Source organism: Oikopleura dioica, chromosome 2 (assembly GCF_907165135.1).
Source record: "Oikopleura dioica chromosome 2, OKI2018_I68_1.0, whole genome shotgun sequence".
NCBI lineage: Eukaryota > Metazoa > Chordata > Appendicularia > Copelata > Oikopleuridae > Oikopleura > Oikopleura dioica.
In genome coordinates this window covers 4,383,371-4,403,675 of record NC_137292.1, presented here as the reverse complement: position 1 = coordinate 4,403,675, position 20,305 = coordinate 4,383,371, and the positions used below count along the sequence as shown (strand labels likewise).

Sequence of the window (20,305 nt, the reverse complement as noted above, 5' to 3'; positions counted from 1 at the left end):
TACTGAACCAACGTACAAAAATGAATTGTCAAAGCTCCATTTGTCCACTTCCATGCAATTTTCAACATAATTTGTATACGCAAAGACGCTAAATTCCACCACATTTCTTGAAAGAAAATCAGTCTTACCGACAAGTACAACTAAAATGCTTCTTACGTTATGATGTCTCGTAGAAAATGGCCGCTGACGTTGAACTGGGCGTTTTGAAAGTTGCCGAGTCGGATAAGCTGGAAATAAAAAATGTGAAAGGAAATACTTTAATACAGTGGCCGGCGGCTCACGTGAGTTGACCGTTTGGTGATCAGACAGACTAAACTTGACTCAGACTTGAAAACAGAAGTTGGCAAGACTCTGAGCGCCACCACCTCCTTTCACCCTTCATCGGCAGGGAGCGAAAAGAGGTTGGTGTCTGGAACCGACAAAAAAATTCCGACAAATTTTGCGTGGGCGTCTACTCGGCTGCTGATTGGCTGGTGATCCGAATCTGGGCTTCTGATTGGTTGAAAATTTCCACGCAAAATTTGTCGAAATATTTTTGTCGGTTCCAGACACCTCCCCATGAAAACGTCACAGTAATACGTGATTCGATAAATGAACAGTACTCTAAGAGTACAACTCTTCAAAGAAAATGTTCAAAGAAATTGTCTTACTTTTGATATCTTTATCCATGCCTCGACGTATTCATTCACCAGGCCTCGCTCGATCGACTCTCTTAATTATGTAAAATAGCTGCTACGTTGGTGATATAATAATATACTGCATATAATATACAGCAATTATCTTTGTGAGCATCGATTTCTATCTCTTGAGTTTACCGCGTCATGTCTAGGCTATTCCTACCTGTGCAGTTCATCAATAGCATGTTGTTTGCATCCCAAGTCGATCAAATTGATGAAGCCTTGATGAATAAAATGACTAGAATTATCTGTTAGAACGGCATATTCTTTCTTTCCCTACTCGTGGGAGAGTTTCATGTTTCGGTCCCTTCTCCATGTGAGCCGTTTGCAAAATTCTTTGTGATATCCAAACTGGTAAAAACCTATTTTATTGCTTCCTCAATTTTTTGTAGATGATGCGATATAATACACCTTTTATTTATTTTTATTAGAGGTCTTTAAATGGCCATTTTTTTTTAAAGACTTCTAAGAATAGACCTATCTTTTTTATTAGACGTCTTTAAATAGACAAGTTCTTTTTTTATTAGACGTTTTTCATTAAATGTTTCAATATTTATTTTCCTCATTTCCTTAGTATTCTTTTGAAGCACGTTTTTTGAGTAATTAAATTTTCTTTGTAATTTTTAACTTTCTGCTTGTATTCTGAACACGTGGTTTCACGAGTTTTCTTCAGTTAGCCTCGTGAACTCGGCCATTCCAAGGAGATAGATGCTGAATTCAGATTGTTCATCATCGACTCTGACCAACAGAAACAGCTCAAACTTACATATACAGAATAAAAACCCATCTTCCCTTCATTCCCTGCTCTTAAAGAATTTGAAACGGACTAACCATGCTGTCAATTTTGCTTGATAGAAGAAACGGACAAGATTTTTTCCACAAGATAATAAGGTCAGCGCTTTTCGTTTTGTAAAAAATTTATTAAATAAATAGAGTTAAAATTTTGATTTTCAGAAGATTTTCAGAAATGGCGCACTTGAATATTTTGATGATTCATTCTCATTCCATTGCATGGATACAGTAGTCGCCTTCGGATACAGATGTATTTCCTGAATTGCTGGTTCTTGAGCCGATAAGTCGAGCGCCAATACGAGAGAGCCTTCAAAATCTGATGAAAATATGAAGAAATATGAGGCTACTTACATAGAGCTATCATCAGTGCTGATGAAATCGCGTTCCCATTTGTACCCACAGGAGCAAGTCGGGTACTTGCCATTACTGCCCGTCATGCCCTTTGCTTCACAAGATTCCAAATGAACCCGATGAGGTGGCACAGGCGGCGGCGAGTTTTTTCTTTGAAGTGAGTCTTTTCGCTTCGGCGGCGCTTCTACCTCGCCACAGCAATTACAGCACTCGTCCGAAGCTAATGAGCTATTTTCCTCCTCTTCTTCTGGCTGGTAAGCCTCGGAGCGAAAAGTGGACTTTGGAAGAGTATCCTGTGTTCGTGAAGAAACGGTGTAATCGCTTTCGTTGTACTGAAACATTCGGCCCTTTAAAAATGTCGTTTATTGAAAGAAGAAGGGAGGGATTACCTGGTGTAATCGGTCAGTTACTTGGACTGATTTACAGCAATTTTCTTCTAGAATAATATCGTCTCTGTTCGTAACTTGAGTGAAGCTATTTTTCATCCCCGAAGGATCAATGATTTCCTTGGGTGAATCTTCATTTACATCATCCTGCTGGCTTTTTGCCTCTTGAATTTGGCTTGCAGCTGCTTCTGGTGACTGCGTCTCCTGGTGTTCATCATCAACAGTATCCCGTCTCTCCTGCTCGCATTGTTCTTTTCCATCTCCGTTTGAATATATTTGCCTGACGGACTGAGTATTACCAGATTTTTTCTCAGCTGAACGGGATCATTTACAGAGAAAGGCATCAAAAATAGCTAATATATTCATCATGTCTAGACGAAAATTCTCAATCCTTTGAGAAAATTTTCGTTTTTTTTTTCAGCTTCTCAATTTTATATAAACTCTGATAACCATCATTCTAAGAAATGGATCCCTTCCCTAGTTTTTGAGGAGTAAGAATGTCGCTTTCTTTCTCCTTGACTGGATTTTCTTCCATGATTTCAATCTCTTCCGGCTCACAGATTGACAGGGTTTTGACCATGGCAACTTCAGGGTTGGCGAATTGAATCTTTCGCTTTGCATATTCAATTTTTGACTGTTCCAATCGCTGTCTTGATGATGCACGGGCTCGATGCGGGCAAGGGTGGGATTGTCGAATGGTAATGACGTTTCTGGGAGATCTGGAGATGGGTTTTGCTGTTTTGAAATTTTAATTTAGATAAAGAATAATTAAGAAACTGCCGGGCTCTTTTATTTTCTGCTCTAAAGAGCCGGATAATTTATGATCAAAATCGAAGATCAAATTGAAATTTCTTGTTTGGTCAACAAATTCTCTGTCGAGATCAAAACTTGCGAGTCGGATAATAATTCTATTACCTCATGAATGGAATTCATTTTATTCATTTATTATTTTTGGGCTATTTGAAGTTGAATATCGCAAACCGTGGCTTGGGGTGTAATAAATCGATTGGGAACAGGCCTCATCAGAAGAATAATTCGTATGACTAGGTTGGAAGCCCCTGTATGTCAGTTGTAAAATATTCTTACTGGGATTTGAATTTCTTGTTTTCAGAAGAGTCTGAAGAAGCAACTTTAACAACTAATTCCTGTTTGTGATGCTTTGACTTCGAACAGGAGCTTTTCGTCTTGGACAAGACTTCTTATGGTGATGATGGTGCTGATGCGTTATCTTTTGCACGTGATGATGATGATGGTGATGATTCTTGTGCTTCCTGTTCAGGCGAGTTGGCTCTGGATTGCGATGGCAAATGACTGTATCCTCCTGGATGATGACATCCTCGCATGGTGGATTCGTCCCGAATCGAAAAACTGGACGGATAATTATTCCACGATGGTCAGAGTCGAGAGCGCACGATTCAAGCTGACAGACGGGGATTAAAAACGCAAATCAAAGGAAGGGTTTTTAATTGTTTTTTAAAAAGATGTCTATTTTCTTCAAATTATCATCCATAGTCTGAAGCTTCGTCATCGAAAATAATGATCCCGTTCCTGTGGACATCCAAGGGAGCCGGTAAAGGAGCACTTATCCATTTCCCTTTGAATCTGCTCAAGAATAACTCCATGCCGCAGCGCGTGAACAAAGTCATTCAACGTCAAAATGCCGTTTGTATTCAGTACTTTCACCATTTTCTTCTTCAAAACTGCTTATTTTATTTTTCTCTCTACTTAGGAAACAAACAGTTCTAGAAGACAGACGACAGAGAGGTTAGTTCGGAATGAATGATGATAAACATCTTGCTTACAGACCGTTAACGGTAATTTTTGAAGCGAATATAGATAAAGCAACTGAAAGAATTATCAAACATCTGAATAGTGCGTCAATTTTCTTTATTTTAAATTGAGCCATATGTACAAAGAAAGCTGGATGATGCGGAAAAGTTTCATCTGAATCGGCGATTGAATCGGCTTTTGAATCTAAAATAAGTATTATTCTTTATTGACGTCGTCGAAATCGCGAGATATATGAGATGAAGATCAGGAAGAGGCAGTTACTTGTGACGAGGTAGATGTTTGAGAGGATTCATCGTGCTTTGAGATCCCAGGCGGCGAATCCGAGTCGTTCTGAAATTTTAAAAATAAAGAGAGTTTCTACGCGCGTCAAAATTAAAGTCCTAGAAATCATTCTCTTAGCGCATGATTCCACGAAGCTGATTTTGGGTTTATTTTTCTTGGTTGAAATCAAGATTTCAAACAAAATAAGTTTTAAATATCTTCAGACTTTCTTTATCGAATTCCTTTATCTAGGGGTTCTTTGAACTTTGGGCCCACAAATTAAGGCTCTCATAATGATAAATCAACCCTAAGTAAGGATCCCTATTTGGAAGGCCCTTACCCTTACCCTCACCATAAGCAGTAACCCTAGCCCTAGCCCTTAACCCGAAATTGAGGCTGCTTACCTGATTTCATGAATATTAAGAGCATAAAGCAACGTCTGAGTATAAATAGAATTGAAGGAGTAGACGGTCGCCAAGCCAAAAAGCGCTCTAAAACTCAAGTTAAACGATATTATTTAGTTTTCCAAAAAGCCAAACGTCAAACTGGCGAGCGAATAAACGGTCGAACGCAGGATTTTCTTCGTCTTCTCACAGTCGGGCAGTGGCTTATCGAAAAAATGAAAGGACGTGCAGATGTGGCGCGATTGAAAGGATGGAAAATTCGGGCAAGAGACCAGAAGAATCGTTCCTTTTTTGAAGTCTGATCAAGAAAAACGGGGGAATTTTTATCCTTTTTTTGTTTGATCTTTTCCTGGATCAAATGTAAAATTTCCAATCGAGCAATTTTGTTCAAAAGAAGAAGAACTTGTCAATTCAATAATTGCTTCAGTTGTTATCTCTTCAGTTGTGACAGCAGAGATAGTTGTTAATTCTTCTATTTTGGGCTGAAAATTAGACATGTTATCTAATTAATAAGATATATTTCGTCTTCGCATAAAAAACATCCTATTGCTATTATCTACAGTTGAGTACATGTATTTATTTTCACGAGAATCTGACTTCCTCGAACCCATTCCTGACTCATCAAAATCCACGAACAAGAAAGGATCAGCATCTTATCGGAATAAAAGGCGCTCTAAGTTCAGTCCTTTACTGCTGACACGCCTGCCATGATGTAATTGGGTCCATGATCGAAGTGGATGATCACGACTTAGTAGCAGAGAAAAGCTTGGAATTACTCCGGTCCTGGTATCAAATCTCCAGAGCCACTGCGTTCTTCGAGAAAGTAGAAGAGCTGGAAGCCTTCTCGGTTTACACTGCCATCTAAAAATTGATGATTGCGAAGCATAAATGAAGTCATTCATTTTCCTACCAGAAACGAAGTTCACTGTCAAAGGAGCGATGAATCCATCGACATCCGGGATTTCTGTCCCACAATATCTTGTCCCAGCAATTTCCATATAGTCGAATCGACAAGCATTATCGTTTTCTACATTGAAAGCTGTAAACCGGACACGAACGATGTACCCTTCCTCTCCTATCCTCCAACCGCAGCTGAACGAATAGATATGATCATGCTCATTTCGTCATCGAAAATTGCTATCGTACCTAAGCCCATCGGGATAATTTGACGGCCAATTAGGTGAGCTGGACATGTTAGGAACCTTTAAACGTCGTCGATAGAATATATAATAGTCATGTTTTAGTTGTACATTGCACTCGTTAACAAGCGATATTATGTGATAATATTACATACTGATATGCTACGTATACAAATGTAAATATTTAAATGTGCTTCGTTGAATATCATCCGATATGATTCTTTGAAATATATATATCAAACATATAGTGTGATTTTATATGTAGAGTAGCTTTTTTGAGTATTTCTGCCTATGTTATGTTGAAAAAAAATTTCACGTTTTCAAAATTCAAACATTCCTTATCACTCCACTCAGCTCCTCGACCAATTCATTTTGCGGGCACTGCGTCTGTCCTCTTCGTATATTCGCGGCAAGAATCAAAAACCACCTCAAAGTTCCCTCAATCCACATGAACAAGTTCTTTTTTCATATTATCGTTTTTGAAAAATCTTTCTCTCTTTCTCCGTCTTCGTATCGAAAAGACAAAGAGAGGAGAAAGCGTAAGTGATTTTAAAAAAATCTGAAGGGTTTGCTTTTCGAAGTCGAAACTCAATGACCAACGGAAGTTAAGGACAAAAGCTGTGGGTTGTGTAATAGTCTGCTCGGGTGCTTTCTAGGAGGAGGAAGAAATTACCGATGATGATGCAACTAAGCCGGATTAGATAAGGAGGCTTAAAAGCTGTAGGAAAACACTCTTTATGGAAATGATGCCATTTGCTTCATCTTTTTCTTGATGGAAAGATAAAGGTGTGGCTGCTTAAAATATAATAATCAAGTCGAATTTCTCAAGGCCAACTTCCGCCATTTGAACTTCATTTTATTCTTTACAGAATGCGATTTACAGAATTTGTTCAAGAGCTGCTCCGAAGCCAATCAAAGCTCTTCCCGCAACTCGAAACACAGAAGACAGCAGTCCTGCAGCGCGATAAATCAAATGCTTGAGTCCAGGAATATGCAAGTCGTAACTTTAAATTTTAAGATCAAAGATCAACAAGCTCTATTACTCATTTCGAATGCTTACCTCATCGCATGATCCGCAAAAGATGTTGAAATTTTGAAGGAAGCAAGATCATCATCGCTAGAAAAGAGGGAGGTAAAGATCGATGAATAGAATCTATTCAATAGATTCTCGTACCTTTGCCTGAACAAGTCGAAGGTAAGTCTGGAAATAATTCCTTCCGGGGGCTGAACATAGTGCTCAAGTCTTTTCGACCGATTCTTCTTGCTTCTGGAAACTGGGGAGACGGTCAATCTTGCGTCAATCGGGAGGGAGGAGAACTCCCTTTCGGAAAGAGGGGCGGAATTGAAGAAGACTTTGGTCTGAACATGGAATCGCTCCTCGAGGAACAATTCCAGTTCATGGAGGGTCGAAGCTGTTGCGGAAAGTCTCACTCTTTCTGTCAAGAATTTCTATTTTTCCACTATGGAATCGACCTTCGAAAATTGTAAAATTCTCTCCTTGAGCGAAATGCGTTATGAAAACTCTTCTCTTTTTCTTGGGCGAAAATCGAGGCGACAATTTGTCCGTCAAATACGAAAGCGTGTACCCACTCATTTCTCAATTGTTATTCTGAGATTGACGAAACTTAGACTTTGTCTATGTCTACATGAAATAGGGCAAGATCGTATTATGTAAGTCTCACTATTTGCAAAAAACCGTCACTATCGAGCATGACAGGCCTTAGTTAGAAAACTCAAACAAGGATTCTGCAATAATCATCATTTTCCTTTTGGACTTTCTCCTATTCTAAATTAGCCCGGAGCCGAGAGTTGCAGGATTTTCTAAACCATCCTTCCGCTAAAAAAACGTCGCAAATCGCTTAATTTGTTGTTCGAATAAAATTGACGAGAGCGCATTTGTTGTTCTAAAAGACGTCGATTCGTTCACAGTTTGGAGAATTCCGTCATTATCTTCGCCGAAAATCGAAAATTTAAACGGCGAATCACAACGGTCAAATAAGAAAGTTTCTCGGATAAATAATGGACAGCACAGAGTCGAATTTTAGAAAGAGTAAAGTGCTCGCACCGAGGTTAATTCCATTTATTTGAAGGAAACCAATCAAGGCCAGAAAAGCTGAGTTGGGTCCTGACAATTCGGATCTCTGAGAATCGTTAGGCCGTGAATAAATGGCAGCTGAACTCAATATTCAGAAATAAGGCCGGCCATAAAATCTATAATTAGGACCTCAAATTGGTATCTTTATATGATAATATAATAATATAATATTTGTTCAAATCATTGCAGATGCGTATGCTCCAGTTCTTATGAATTTGAGCAATTCTTCTTTTGTCATTACAAAAAGTTGAGAAAGGCTGAATTCCCATATATTTGAGTTGGTAATGCTTGATGTCTAATAATATGTTTTAGATACCCGTATAAAGGCGATTTCAACCATAAAAATGGACCTCCATCCTTGATAGGTACTATTCCGATTCATACTTTTTTCCTTCTAAAATTTACTCTTTGGACTCAAATAAAATTTATTGGAAAGGGACATATCGGTAGCGGGAGAACCCATGAATCATGGGCCATGATCAAATTATAAATATGTCGTCAATCAGAAATTATCCAGTGCTTGATTCTATCAGGGCTGGTAAATTCGCGTCCTAAAATCTGTCGAAAATTTTTAGTGCACTAAAATTAGTGCGCGAATTTATTTTGTCGAGACTATAGTGACTTTCGCGTCTCTTTCGCGTGTGTCTCGAAAAGTGTCGAAAATAAGGGCTGCTGATTGGCCCGCCAATGAGCGCGGGCTCTTTAATTCTGAAGAATACGTAAGTTTGAGAATTTCAAACTTCGTTAATATTAGAATTTCAAAGAGTTTCAATAAAGTGGATTGGGTAATCGAGGGCGTGAATTTTATTATAAAGTCAAAAAAGACTTTATCAATCCATTTGTTAATTTTCTTTAAAGTAACAAATATAGCTTATATTATATAGGGAAAAATAGAATTCATTTTTCGTTTGCAACTCTTTCTGTGCTTGATTTGAATGATAAGCTTAAACTCTTAGCCTAAGATTAGCTTTCTAAGGGAGGTCTTCTCCCTAATTTTTTTATTGAAGCTTGTTCTTCCTGCATTTTCCCTTTCTTGTCAATCTTCTTCTTGTCGTCGTTCGACTAATCTTCGTTGTCCTCAAAAGTCTGTAGCAGGAGCAGCCTTGTGCAGATTGTTAATATAATTCATAATTAACAAAATCATATTTATTTCACAATTCAGAAGGGAGATCTTCTCCCAAGTTCATGCTTACTTTATAATTCAGAAAGCAGATTTACTCCTGATATATTTTACTCTTAAAATATAGCATTGCTATATCCTAGAAAACTAAAAAAAACTTTGGGAGGAGTTCTTCATTAGCAGTTATCAAGTAAGCGTGAATTTGGGAGGAGACCTCCCTTCTAAATTATCAAATATATATGATTCTGTGAATAAAGAATTATATAAAGGTACTGAGAAGAGCTCTTAGACCACGAAAGTAGGGGAAAAGGTCAACGAGCGAGTGTGCGCTCCGCGCCTGTAAAATAGAAAACTTGTGGGGTGTTTTATTCATTAACTTGGCGAAAAAATAAATATAAATTGATAATCGACAACCGAAAATTGGTAATGGGTTACCAAAAATTTTGGTAATGAGTCCGACCGTTCCCGGAAAGTAGAACGTATCAGTCAAGGCTGCTCCAGCTTCAGAGACTGTTGAGGACAGCGATGAGAAGTTGTCGGACGATAACAAGAAGAAGAAAGGCAAAAATGAAGAAAAGCAGGAAGATCCAGCTGCGGATGGCCCTGCGAAAAAATTAGGAGAAGACCTTCCTAGCAAAGCTTATCTTAGCTCATCATTAAAATATTCGACAAAAAGAATTTCCAACAAAAGTTGACTTTTATTCCTTTCAACATTTTTGTTACTAAATTAGGACACTGGAAATATATTTTTTTTCGCAAAACTGAAAAGTACTTGTTTCAAAGAACTAATACGCTCAGGTGAAAGAGGATGATCGATAACCTTAGCTGACTTAATTTGGTGGGGGGGGGGGGCTGAAAACGATTTTTTAAAAATTAAATTGTGTCATATTTATGATGCATTGATTTTTAAATATCTAGCAGTTTCAGTTTGAAGAAATTCTTCCCTGACAGAAATCGTCTTCCATGAAACTATCATCCGGGAAGAGCCCATTGGATGATGAAAAAGAGCCTCTTTTTTCGCGTCTTTAGTGCTGATCAGCTCTCGAAAAGTCACTAATTTCCCCAAGAGGAAAAATTAGTGTCATTTTAGTGCACTAAAGGCGCGAAAGACGCGAAAATGTCTCTAAAAAAAAATTAGTGCACTAATTTTTTTTTCTTCGAGAGAAAATAGTGCGCTAATTTACCAGCCCTGGATTCTATATTAATTGACGTGAAAAGAGATCATCTGACAGATAAAACCCTCTTCAATAAAATCAATCAAATCTTCCTACTCGTCTAGCCGTTTTCAGTGAAAACTTTTCACCTGATAATATTGAGACATGCAGTTCTAAAATCCCTTTTTTGAAAATACCGTTTCTGTTATTGAATATATCAAGCGTGAAAAATAAAAGATGATCTTTCAGAACTCCCAAAGCATAAAAAGAATGACATCTGCATGATGCGTCCTCCATTGAAGCGCTTATTTTCTCACGTGATTAGCGAAAATCTCAACTTCGCGGAAATTTCGCCGCCGCTTGCTCAGGGGGCGCTCTTGCGTGTCTTATTTGATTTATAAGATTTCGCGATAATGGAAAAAAATTAAAAAAACCTGGAAAATACTTTCGGGGAATTTTTTTAGCTGCTTTTTGATTTTTTCTTCTTTTTGTCAAGAGAGAAATTTGATTGAATCAAATGAAAAAGGCAGCGATTATTTGCTTATCTGCAGTTTCTGGTAAGATTATTTGAAATTAAAGAATTCAATTAATTTTGAGTTCTTTAACCCCCACGTCAGCTTTTTTCAAAAAATAAAATTTCGGAATTTTAAAATTTTGAGTCGAACATCGATTCTACGGGTCAAAAAACGATTTTGAGGCATCATTTTTTGGGGTCTATTTCGACTCTAACACCCTCAAAATCGCATTTTAAAATTGGACTTTTCGCCGAAAATTGACAAATTTGCACTAATTTTGGCAAAAAAAATTGGTTTTTCTTTGTCAAAAATTCCTCTTATCAAGTTTATGAAGCAAGTTTAACCTGAGGAAGCATTCAAAATATGGTGTTTTTAAAAATTTCAATTTTTCGAAGGAAAAAGCTGACGGGGGTCCTTAAAATCCTTGTTCAATTATAAAAATAGGATGAAACTAAGAAATGAACTTCATGATAATGTCAATATATAATATTTAATTGCTTTATAATTGATCGTAAACTCGATGATACTGGTAATTTTGTTTGAAAAACTCGATTAAACTCAAGTTGAATCAAAAGATTTGATCCTCAATATCTGTGATTATATCACTGTGATAAATACGATTGAGGTAAAATTGAGAGAGTGTGAAGCCGGCTGATAGATGTAAAGATACTGAATTTAATTGATGTTGAGCTTGAATAATTCGGATAATTTGAAGTAATTACAGTTCTGATAAGAAATCCTCGAGAAATTTCATCAACATAGCATAATCTGAATATTCAATAAAGAAAAATTTTCGAACATCCATTTTGATTGGCTGACACAATCCTAACCAACGCTAACCCTAACCCTAACCCTAACCCTAAGGAAAAGGAATTTGATTTTAATTTTAGTTTTTGCGTCGTAAAATAACTTTTTTTTAATCAAAATATCAGTCATGTAAGAAATTTTTGAACATGGCTTCCGACCTTTTTCAAAACAGAATGGAACGTATCGTGGCCAATTAATTATGAACTTTATCCATGTTTTCCTAGCGACCCTGACAGACTGGAGTGCGTGGGCCGAGTGTTCCTCCACCTGTGGTCTAGGAACAACGAAGCGAACTCGTGAGTGCACTGGAAACGAAAAGATTTGCGCCATTCAAAAACTCGAGGAGTTGAAAATTTGCGACAAGGTACCTTCTTTTTGTCTCCTCTTGCGGATTGTCAATTTGAAGGGAGCTTGTTGTCTCGACTGGTCGGAGTGGTCGAGTTGCTGCTTGAATAATGCCGAAGATAGGATTTTACGAACTCGGGCGAGAAAGGGCAAATGCGAGAGTACATTTGAGGCGCAACCTTGTCTTCAGGAACCGTAAGTTTTCGACTCGAAGCCCTCTTCTTGCCTCTTACTGATACTTCAGTTTGAACGGCATCCGAACCGACCTCAAAGAAGACTTCGAAATCTGCGCCGAATCCGACCCAACTCCAGTTCACTTCAAAAAGTCCGACTTTGAAAAGCTGTAAATTCATCCTCCTCCTCCGCTAAATAAATTAAGAACACCTCAAAAGAATCTCAAGAACTAATTCAGAAAATGGAGTTTATTTGAAGAAATTTCTAGAGCTTAAAAAGGATGAGTTGATTATGACTGTGTCGAAAGGAAGACGCGTTGGCACCTTAAGGTGCTTCGCTATGAAGTTCTGTCACTGCGGGATTTTGACATCAGAACATGCGCGCTAATTCTTCGCGGGATAGACGGGATAATTTTATCTTTGCAGAAGTCAAATGAGAATTATTACGGGATTGATCTTTTTAGAGACCCCCCTAGTCTGGGCTCATCAACATGTGAAGAAATCCTGAGTCAGGGCCTGAAACTACAAAATCTTGTATACCCTGACTCAGGTTTCTACACAGGTTGTCCCCAGAAATCTGGCTAGAAACCCTTTCATTTTCGACTCCTCCCGGACATTCCCTGTCAGCTTCTTTTCTGATACTCGATGAATCATCATCTTGCTCGTCGTCTTCTGCATTGTACAGAATTGACAGTAATGAGTTCGGCGACTTTTGAGAAGATGCCCTTATCAGGTCTAGAAGCATTGTTAAAAGCCTCTAATAAAGGTCTTACCATCGAGTTTTTCTTCAAAATTTGGCGCACGAAGATTTATTGAACCTCGGGTTCCCGTTGTTTTTCTCCATTTTCGCATCCCTAGAATTTCTTTCTCTTCGCGAGGGTGGGTCAAACTACCTGGAGGAACAGAATTGCGGTTGGCGGAAAAGTTATCCTTGGCATTAGTCAGCTGATGGATGATGTTTGGGAGGTCAAAAGCGTGCTGCGCCGTCGCTTGTTTCGCAAATTTCTTGTGTAATTTTTGCATCCGAAGGGCCAGTTGTTGATCCATCACCTAGAAAAAGTTGATGAGACATGATTTTTGGGAGACAGACTCGGCTCGCCAACCTGTGTAGAAAACCTGAGTCAGGGTCTGAAAGATCGGCTTTTCATGAACGATTTTTCGAATCCTGACTCAGGATTTCCACGCAGGTTGTCGAGATCAGGAGACAGGATAACCTTGGATAAATCAATAGATTTCCTCCTCAAAATCGAGTTTCTCCGGCTTTCAACCACGAATCCAGGCGGAAGACTCAAGTTTGTTTCTGTCGATTCTTCAGAGATTCCTTCATTCTCTTTTTGAAAAAGTCGAACAAGCCAAAAAATAATGAATATTAAAATATTTCCTCCTTGTTTTTTCGTTCGCAATTTTTTTCTTCAATTTTTGTTTCAATTTTTGAGATAGATTTTGAGAACGAAGCCTATCAGTAAATAAAACATCATCTCTCTTTTTTTCTTTCTTCTGAAATATTTCTAGCAGAAATAGCGATAAGTTCTAGCGCGCTGCAGAAAATGGCGCGTTTCCTGACCTTTGGCCCGGGGTGAACGTGGTCGGAGGTATTGGGACCATAAATCTAACGGAACTCTTCTGCGATCGTCAGGTTGTACTCAAATTCGTTTATTGCTTTTTTCATTTCTTCCTGTGCTCAGAACTGTACTGTATTTGAACTTTCAGACGAAATGTCTCCAAGGAGAGATAAGCAAGCTGAGCGCGAAAACCTGAGTCAGGGTCTAAAAGAGCTTAAATGAAAAGCCGCAAAGCGGCTTTTTAAAAAAGAAGCCGCAAAGCGGCTTCGCTAGAGTAAACAATCGATTCAGATGTAACTTTTAGTGAAGCCGCTTCGCGGCTTCTTTTTTAAAAAGCCGCTACGCGGCTTTTCATACAACCTCTTTCAGACCCTGACTCAGGTTTTGCAAACTTCGTGAGATCCTTATTTTATTTTCTCTTTGTTTTTAATAAGAATCAAACATCTGTTTCGTTTATTATACTGTGCCCAAAATCTTGATTCGGGTCGATTTTAAGGAAATTCCTGATTTTCGGAAAAATAATGAAACAGCAAGCAACAGTCAAAGAAGTGTAGGAAAGAGTAAAAGGCGAAAAGGGTGAACTGTTAATGAAATCAACGTAATTTTTCCAAGGCGATTGGTCGTCAACAATATTTTCGCAAATAACCACAATGCCAACAACTCTTGAAATATGTAAAGCAAACTCGTTTGTCTTTGAGACTCACAGAAGGACGGTACAACCAAAAGCGAAATATCCGATGCAACAGCGCCTGCAGCACATTCAAAAATGATTTCGTCTCTTTTCAGAATAAAAATTTATTTCGACTAAAAATACAGCTGATTTTCTCTTCCCGTTTATAAGAAGATGAAACACTCGATGTACTACAGAGTCTCTAATTAGCAACATATTTTCGGTCGATTTTGAATTCTTAATCAGGATCTCTCGGATACTGCTGACAAATCAACTCTGACAAGTCGAAAAGAGATGTCTCTTCGAAGTCCGAATTACGCTCAAAAACTGATTAAAATGACATTAAACATCTGTTTCTCTATTGATACTCTGTTCAATATTCGAGCTCCCGTCGTTTTTAGTGCATTTCCGATATTTCGGAAAAATAACAAAACAACAGGCAACTGCGAAAGAAGTGTAGGAAATTGTAAAAGGAGAAATAGGAGATGTGTAAATAAAATCAATGTATTTTTGGAAGGGCGATTCGTCGTCAACAATTTTCTCGACCATCATGAGGATTCCAACGATCCTTCAAAAATGCAATAGAACGAAAAATTTTATCATTGAAACTTACAAAAGAAAGGTCCAACCAAACGCGAAATATCCATCACAGCAACTTTTGGAGCACATTGTATTCAAGAGACTTTTTTTGCAACCGTTTCAAGTAGATTTTCAATAAAAAGTCTTGAGTAAAATTTCTCTCGAGTGCGAATGAGAGAACTCTCTGTACTGCAGAAGGTGGCATATTTTGGATTGATGTTGATTCTCTTTAGTTAGGCTGACAATTCGACAATTATTAAAAAGAGAAATCTTTTTATTCATTTAATTCTAAAAAGAGAAAACTTCGTCGATTGAATTTATTTAAACAGTAGTAGTTTCGCTAATGATACTGTGCCTTATATTATGAGCCCAATTCCAGCTGACATTTATGCAACTCCAGGCTTTTGAAAAATATAGAAAACAGCAGGCAACACTTATAGAAGCATATGAAACTGTGAAGGGAGAAAGAGCGACAGATAAAGTATTGATTGAACGAAGAAATTCTTCCCAAGGCGAGGCAACGCGGTGAAAAAAATTTTCCAAAACTATCGAGACCGCAACAAGTCTTTGGCGATGTTTAAATTGTCATATTTGGTCGGTGGAACTTACGAAAGAATGACAAAGAAGAGCACGAAATAACCAAGATAGGCATTTTTGCAGCACATCAAAATGAAGTTGTTTCTCGATCAAAAACGTATTTTGAGACTTGAAGATCTGGAAAAAACTTACTTTTTGTCTAAACTATTCTTTCACAAATAGAAATAGACTTGTATGTGGATCGATTTCATATTCCTAATTAGAATCTCAGATTCTCTCTTTTATAATGCTGACAAGAAACTAATTGCTTGTTTGATAGATTTTTAAATGTATTTTTTAAAATAAAATTTAACAAAAATTGAAAAAAATAAAGCTTTTCTACTGACATCATCATCAATACTCTAATTTTCAGTGAGCTCGTAGTACATGGAGGCCAAAACGCAAGCCTCGCACCAGTACATGGTACAGCAGCCGCCATTAGGAGCTTAATGAAAAACATTAAGAGATTTGTTTGAACCAAGAAAACATTACTTTGAATTCCCATCTGGGCTGCGAGTCGATTCTGGAGGGCCATCTCGGAACCAATATAGCAGCACCAAGGTAGGCAGCATCCTTAATTCATAAGTTTGAGGTTTTAGCTAAATTTGACTTACTCAGACAAGTTTGCCCAGAACAGGACTCTTCTCCCTCGTATCTTGCGTAAACGCGTCCAAGATAGCACGGTCGAGCCCTAGAATTCTTAATAAAGTGACAAACAAAGACATCAAACCAATATGCGAGACAGCATTCAGAATCACACCAGCTCAGCGACTGCCATGGTCGCTTCCAAGTCCGCGGCTGTGTCATGATCACTTGCGGCGCAGTTTCAACAACAACTGGATTGATGACATTGCTCGAGCTTGGTTGGATGGTCGTTACTTCGACATTTTCTTGGTACGTTGGAGGAGCTTTCTCTTCCGTTTCTTCAGATTTGCCCATTTTTCTCTGATCTAAGAACGTTTCTCTTCCGAATTTTTCTGGAATTCGTCAAGTGGCTCATAAAAATTGAGCTTGATTGAGATTTGCACTGTAGTAAAAGACAATTTGAAAGGTAGCCGACTTTCTTGTTATAGGAAAATTCTTTTCCTACAATTAGTAACAGAAACTTGTGAGCTTGTGTTATCATGTATTGAAAGAAAAATTCAGTTATCAAGGAGTTCGTAGTACATGGACGCCAGCACACATGGTTCGCAAAAGTACATAGCGAGGCAACCCGCATTTGGAGCTAAAAATCCGAAAATTTTAGAAATTTCGACGAGAAGAGATTGTTTTACCTTGAACTCCTTGCCGAGCCGCGATTCGATTCTGAAGAGCCATTTCAGTCCCAATCCAGCAAAACCAGGGACAGTAACATCCTTGAAATCAGTTTAATAGGTTAACTCTTGCAAACTTACTCAGGCAACATTTTCCGCAAAAGGTTTCTTCGCCTTCGAATTTCGCGTAGACCCGCCCAAAATAGCACGGCAAAGCCCTAAAGAAAAAAAATCGCAAACAATAAAATCGCTAATAATCAGACCAGCATGCGAGACAGCATTCAGAATCACACCAACTGATCGATTGCCATGGTCTCTTCCAAGTTTTCGGCTGCGTCATGATCACTTGAGGCGCAGTTTGAACGATTACCGGTTGGATTTCATTTGTTGACGTTGGTTGGATAGTTGTAACTTCGACATTCTCTTGGTAGGATGGAGGTGCTTTTTCCTCAGCTTCTTCAGATTTGCCCATCTTTGAGTTTTAGACAGTTGTGCCGGGAAAATCTTGAATTTTCGAAGTGGTCGATTAAAAATGAGTTTGATGCAAATTTGCAAAGCGATAAAAGCGAAGGAGAACCGACTGACTGCTCGTAGGAAAATTTTCCTACAATCACCTGGGAACGCAACTTTTTCTTGAGAATTATGAATTTTAATCAAAAGTCTTGATTGAAGACTAAAGATCGATTTTATATTTTTATGATACTTTGCTCAAAAAACTCATTAACAATTTTAAAAGAAGTCTTCTCTTAGAGAATTTCCTGTTCTCAACTGTTTATTTTTGTAAAAACATTTCCACAGATGCACTTTTAGCTGAAATTCTTTTCGACGTCTTGTGAGTCTGCCTCCATCCTGAAATAAAGTTGATATTCCTCGTTGAATCATCAAAAGAAAGACATATTTTGTCTTGGAGTTCAGACAGTTGAAGTTGTAAGTGAAAAATAGTCATAAAAACCTTGTGGCGATAGAACACGTGAATCGAATATCGATCTTGTTTTCGCTCAGGAAGAAAATTGTTTGATCTGACATCTCGGTCGAAGACAATTATTACGGGAAAAACAATGTTTTTCCGGAATATCATCTTATAATTCGATCTTTACGACCCGATTTCCTGCTTGAGTAGTTTCATCAGAATAAACCTCGAATCGAAAATTTCTTCCAAAGCTCAGCGTTCCGTAATTATCTACATATAAATCGCATTTGATCATTCATAAAGGCATTACCAAGGGCAGTTTCAAAGCAAGCTCGATCGACTTCAAAATGGAATTCGTTTGTTGACTCATCAAAAGTGGCAGAGTACATGTCGTCAGAGCAATTATCGACGTCTTCAAGGTTGGAGTGGAACTGGTTGATTATTTGAAGTTGGTTTTCTTGAATCCATATCTCAAGAAAATTCGATTAAAGTTGCCGGCTTAAAATTTACTTCCAAGGCAAACATCGCCATTTTATCGCTCGAATATCTTGAGAAACAGTTCCTTCAGTATTATGATTATCAGCCATCAGCACATCAGCCCTCAACGAAGCTTGAAGAAAATTAGACTTGGTATCGCAATCTTTCAGGTTTATCCACAAATTTCACCTTGATAAACTTTTAATTAAACCGATAAAGAAATGAATTTGAATGAAAATTCTTGAAGTGTAAATGAATGGATAAAACGGTGCCGATAGTGAAGCAAGCATCGTTCTTAATTTGACATGGTGCGTCTTCTGAAGCTTTGATCCAACAACCCGTCGATCCGTAGCCTTGATACTGAATATACATGTAGCATAATTTCAGAACAAGCAGAAAGACTTGATACACGAAGGAAATTTCAATTTTACCTCAGTCTCATCCAACGATTCATCAAAAGGCGGAAGACCGTAGCAGCTCAATTCTTCCAACGAAACTTCCTCGCAGCCTTCTTTTTCGACGAGAACAACGGGTCGGCTTTCGACAAATTCAGAACACGCTTGCTCAGAAAACAAATCGCAATCACCAAAGTCATATTCGCAGTTGTCCGTGCCGATGCAATTCATAAACATAGAAATGAATCCTTAGTCGTTAGTGAGGAGAAGTTTGTTTTATTTACCTTCGGTGAGATCGGAAACGCTTCCGAAAAACTTGCATGCCGGAATCTTTTTGCATTCTTCAAAGCATTCTTCAAGAGTAATCAAGTTCTTGAGCCGGAGAAAAGGCTCTCCTGGACATTTAAGTTCTTTCAAGGGCTCTTTTTTGTTGAAAATCGTGGAGAAAATTAATTATATTTAGACCCTTTTCTGGATATTCCTGGCATCGAACACTTGTTGCAAATATTTCTCTCCCAATAAATAGTATAAAAGCTTTTCTCATTGTCGATTTTGACATTTTCGTTTCCAAAAACGAATAAACTGACGTGAAAAAGAGCTATTTTGATTCAAATAATGATATAAATAGACGGAAACAGGCACTTTCTAAAGAGAACTAGCTCTAAAAATATAGCTTGCAATAAGGAACCAGCAAGAAATACGTTATATTCTTGCTATTATATGGGAAAGTTTAGCCGGGATACTCCGAAACGGTTTCAATTCGAACTTATCGTAACATAAATATCGGAGATTACGCCCGGACGGGTTCTATTCTAATGAAAGATTTTGACATCAGTCTGATTTAATAAAAAAAAATTTGGATCGAGAAAAATGAAGCTCTTTTCGATAGGTTTTTTGCAAAAGAGAGAAATTTTTCCTAGATCTTGAATTTCTAGGTACCTTTGGGATGGCAAGTGCTCAAATAACATGCCCAACTTGGGAAGATACATGGGAAAGGAACGGGTTCAGATCGAGGGGTTAAGCAGCTGAGAAATCTGTAAGAAGCCAATTTTACAGAGCTGTGATTAAACTGACGCAAGAAGCGATCGATGCTGGAAACGATGGGTGCACTGCTGGCGGTCACGAGGGACAACTGTATTCCAAGTGCTGGCTGTCATGTGATGATGGCTACGATATGATCTTCAAAAACGTCAATTCTGACGGACTGATCGAAGAATACAAGAACAAGAAAAATACCGTTGAAATTCAATGCAAGCAAAGCGGCAAATGGAAACCAGCCAATCCATTTTAGTAATATTCTCTAAAAGAATATTCAGCGTAACAGAGATTTCAGCTGCGCTCCTGAGTGCCCAAGAATGTACAAGAACGATCCTTGGTTTGCCATGCGGACTATCTACCAATGGGACGAGGGATTTATCCTGAGAATCCGAATCGAACCGGAAATGGACTTGAACGAATGGAGATGGGCTCATGAATGAGAATTTACGACTTTTCCTTTTTCTAGTTTACTAGTCTGAGTCTAGGAGCCAAATCAATTTTCCTGGTCGAATTCTAGAGCCTAAGAAAAGACCGCCGTTCTCTGGTTCAACGAAGAGCCAACAGCATCAATTTCTTTCCAGACCTGGGAAACAGAAATCACCACAAGCCTCAACAACCGAGTAGTCCTTTTTAACTCCTATGACTTTGTTGCCGCTGGAGATAGGAAAAAATTCGTTGTTACAGTAGCTGGTGCTGCTTACAGCGATCTACCGAATATACAAGTGCGCTATCTTCCAGGAATCCATACGGATCTTTCCTGCATTTTTGATGAAGACTTTGGTGCAACAACAACGACCATGACCTCCTCCTCGACGACATCCACAACAACCTCCAC

General features: G+C 38.3%; 7 protein-coding genes and 1 long non-coding RNA gene across 8 annotated transcripts; 2 read left to right on the top strand and 6 right to left on the bottom strand.

Moving 5' to 3' along the window:
* Positions 1–1,624: 1,624 nt before the first annotated feature.
* LOC145697760 (uncharacterized) lies at positions 1,625–5,855 on the bottom strand. The gene is made up of 8 exons (XM_081774973.1): positions 5,809–5,855; positions 5,573–5,754; positions 5,439–5,523; positions 4,663–4,749; positions 2,711–2,925; positions 2,210–2,520; positions 1,821–2,167; positions 1,625–1,776 (listed from the first exon to the last, which is right to left on the bottom strand). The coding sequence occupies exons 1-8, from the start codon at positions 5,853–5,855 to the stop codon at positions 1,677–1,679; spliced, it is 1,374 nt and encodes a 457-aa protein (XP_081631099.1). The 3' UTR covers positions 1,625–1,676.
* An 823-nt stretch (positions 5,856–6,678) lies between these two features.
* LOC145697759 (uncharacterized) lies at positions 6,679–7,395 on the bottom strand. The gene is made up of 4 exons (XM_081774972.1): positions 7,324–7,395; positions 6,976–7,250; positions 6,862–6,918; positions 6,679–6,805 (listed from the first exon to the last, which is right to left on the bottom strand). The coding sequence occupies exons 1-4, from the start codon at positions 7,393–7,395 to the stop codon at positions 6,679–6,681; spliced, it is 531 nt and encodes a 176-aa protein (XP_081631098.1).
* Positions 7,396–10,585: 3,190 nt separating this feature from the next.
* Positions 10,586–12,222, top strand: LOC145699258 (ectin-like). Its single transcript, XM_081776519.1, has 4 exons — positions 10,586–10,727; positions 11,717–11,856; positions 11,899–12,032; positions 12,082–12,222. The coding sequence occupies exons 1-4, from the start codon at positions 10,688–10,690 to the stop codon at positions 12,182–12,184; spliced, it is 417 nt and encodes a 138-aa protein (XP_081632645.1). The 5' UTR covers positions 10,586–10,687; the 3' UTR covers positions 12,185–12,222.
* Positions 12,223–12,275: 53 nt separating this feature from the next.
* On the bottom strand, positions 12,276–13,390 carry LOC145697758 (uncharacterized). Its single transcript, XM_081774971.1, has 5 exons — positions 13,225–13,390; positions 12,904–13,060; positions 12,784–12,864; positions 12,600–12,745; positions 12,276–12,281 (listed from the first exon to the last, which is right to left on the bottom strand). Exons 2-5 carry the CDS (start codon positions 13,055–13,057, stop codon positions 12,276–12,278), a joined length of 387 nt encoding a protein of 128 aa, XP_081631097.1. The 5' UTR covers positions 13,058–13,060; positions 13,225–13,390.
* Positions 13,391–15,653: 2,263 nt separating this feature from the next.
* Positions 15,654–16,344, bottom strand: LOC145699793 (uncharacterized). Its single transcript, XM_081777055.1, has 4 exons — positions 16,128–16,344; positions 16,012–16,088; positions 15,890–15,970; positions 15,654–15,842 (listed from the first exon to the last, which is right to left on the bottom strand). Exons 1-4 carry the CDS (start codon positions 16,334–16,336, stop codon positions 15,760–15,762), a joined length of 450 nt encoding a protein of 149 aa, XP_081633181.1. The 5' UTR covers positions 16,337–16,344; the 3' UTR covers positions 15,654–15,759.
* Positions 16,345–16,526: 182 nt separating this feature from the next.
* Positions 16,527–17,122, bottom strand: LOC145700099 (uncharacterized). The gene is made up of 4 exons (XM_081777354.1): positions 16,914–17,122; positions 16,792–16,868; positions 16,672–16,752; positions 16,527–16,622 (listed from the first exon to the last, which is right to left on the bottom strand). Exons 1-4 carry the CDS (start codon positions 17,120–17,122, stop codon positions 16,540–16,542), a joined length of 450 nt encoding a protein of 149 aa, XP_081633480.1. The 3' UTR covers positions 16,527–16,539.
* Positions 17,123–18,181: 1,059 nt separating this feature from the next.
* On the bottom strand, positions 18,182–18,838 carry LOC145697756 (uncharacterized). Its single transcript, XM_081774970.1, has 4 exons — positions 18,717–18,838; positions 18,469–18,680; positions 18,305–18,397; positions 18,182–18,226 (listed from the first exon to the last, which is right to left on the bottom strand). Exons 2-4 carry the CDS (start codon positions 18,667–18,669, stop codon positions 18,182–18,184), a joined length of 339 nt encoding a protein of 112 aa, XP_081631096.1. The 5' UTR covers positions 18,670–18,680; positions 18,717–18,838.
* A 459-nt stretch (positions 18,839–19,297) lies between these two features.
* Positions 19,298–19,910, top strand: LOC145699705 (uncharacterized). The gene is made up of 3 exons (XR_014134068.1): positions 19,298–19,321; positions 19,368–19,722; positions 19,766–19,910. It is a non-coding gene; the product is annotated as an uncharacterized LOC145699705 (long non-coding RNA).
* Positions 19,911–20,305: the final 395 nt, after the last annotated feature.

Bases quoted from the DNA above. Each gene is read 5' to 3' on its own strand.
- LOC145697760 (XM_081774973.1), bottom strand. From the start codon at position 5,855: ATGTCCAGCTCACCTAATTGGCCGTCAAATTATCCCGATGGGCTTAG. The intron at 5,755-5,808 runs GTACGATAGCAA...CTATTCGTTCAG, and splicing joins AATTATCCCGATGGGCTTAG to CTGCGGTTGGAGGATAGGAG. The intron at 5,524-5,572 runs GTAGGAAAATGA...ATCAATTTTTAG, and splicing joins GACAGTGAACTTCGTTTCTG to ATGGCAGTGTAAACCGAGAA.
- LOC145697759 (XM_081774972.1), bottom strand. From the start codon at position 7,395: ATGAGTGGGTACACGCTTTCGTATTTGACGGACAAATTGTCGCCTCGA. The intron at 7,251-7,323 runs GTTTTCATAACG...GTGGAAAAATAG, and splicing joins CGCCCAAGAAAAAGAGAAGA to AAATTCTTGACAGAAAGAGT. The intron at 6,806-6,861 runs GTAAGCATTCGA...TAAAATTTAAAG, and splicing joins TTTGCGGATCATGCGATGAG to TTACGACTTGCATATTCCTG.
- LOC145699258 (XM_081776519.1), top strand. From the start codon at position 10,688: ATGAAAAAGGCAGCGATTATTTGCTTATCTGCAGTTTCTG. The intron at 10,728-11,716 runs GTAAGATTATTT...ATGTTTTCCTAG, and splicing joins TTGCTTATCTGCAGTTTCTG to CGACCCTGACAGACTGGAGT. The intron at 12,033-12,081 runs GTAAGTTTTCGA...CTGATACTTCAG, and splicing joins CAACCTTGTCTTCAGGAACC to TTTGAACGGCATCCGAACCG.
- LOC145697758 (XM_081774971.1), bottom strand. From the start codon at position 13,057: ATGGATCAACAACTGGCCCTTCGGATGCAAAAATTACACAAGAAATTT. The intron at 12,865-12,903 runs GTAGTTTGACCC...AAGAAATTCTAG, and splicing joins CCGCAATTCTGTTCCTCCAG to GGATGCGAAAATGGAGAAAA. The intron at 12,746-12,783 runs GTAAGACCTTTA...CAATGCTTCTAG, and splicing joins TTTTGAAGAAAAACTCGATG to ACCTGATAAGGGCATCTTCT.
- LOC145699793 (XM_081777055.1), bottom strand. From the start codon at position 16,336: ATGGGCAAATCTGAAGAAACGGAAGAGAAAGCTCCTCCAACGTACCAA. The intron at 15,971-16,011 runs GTAAGTCAAATT...TTATGAATTAAG, and splicing joins TTCTGGGCAAACTTGTCTGA to GATGCTGCCTACCTTGGTGC. The intron at 15,843-15,889 runs GTAATGTTTTCT...TTTTTCATTAAG, and splicing joins AGCCCAGATGGGAATTCAAA to CTCCTAATGGCGGCTGCTGT.
- LOC145700099 (XM_081777354.1), bottom strand. From the start codon at position 17,122: ATGGGCAAATCTGAAGAAGCTGAGGAAAAAGCACCTCCATCCTACCAA. The intron at 16,753-16,791 runs GTAAGTTTGCAA...ACTGATTTCAAG, and splicing joins TTGCGGAAAATGTTGCCTGA to GATGTTACTGTCCCTGGTTT. The intron at 16,623-16,671 runs GTAAAACAATCT...TCGGATTTTTAG, and splicing joins GGCTCGGCAAGGAGTTCAAG to CTCCAAATGCGGGTTGCCTC.
- LOC145697756 (XM_081774970.1), bottom strand. From the start codon at position 18,669: ATGTTTATGAATTGCATCGGCACGGACAACTGCGAATATGACTTTGGT. The intron at 18,398-18,468 runs GTAAAATTGAAA...ATGTATATTCAG, and splicing joins AATCGTTGGATGAGACTGAG to TATCAAGGCTACGGATCGAC. The intron at 18,227-18,304 runs GTTTTATCCATT...AAGTTTATCAAG, and splicing joins CTTGCTTCACTATCGGCACC to GTGAAATTTGTGGATAAACC.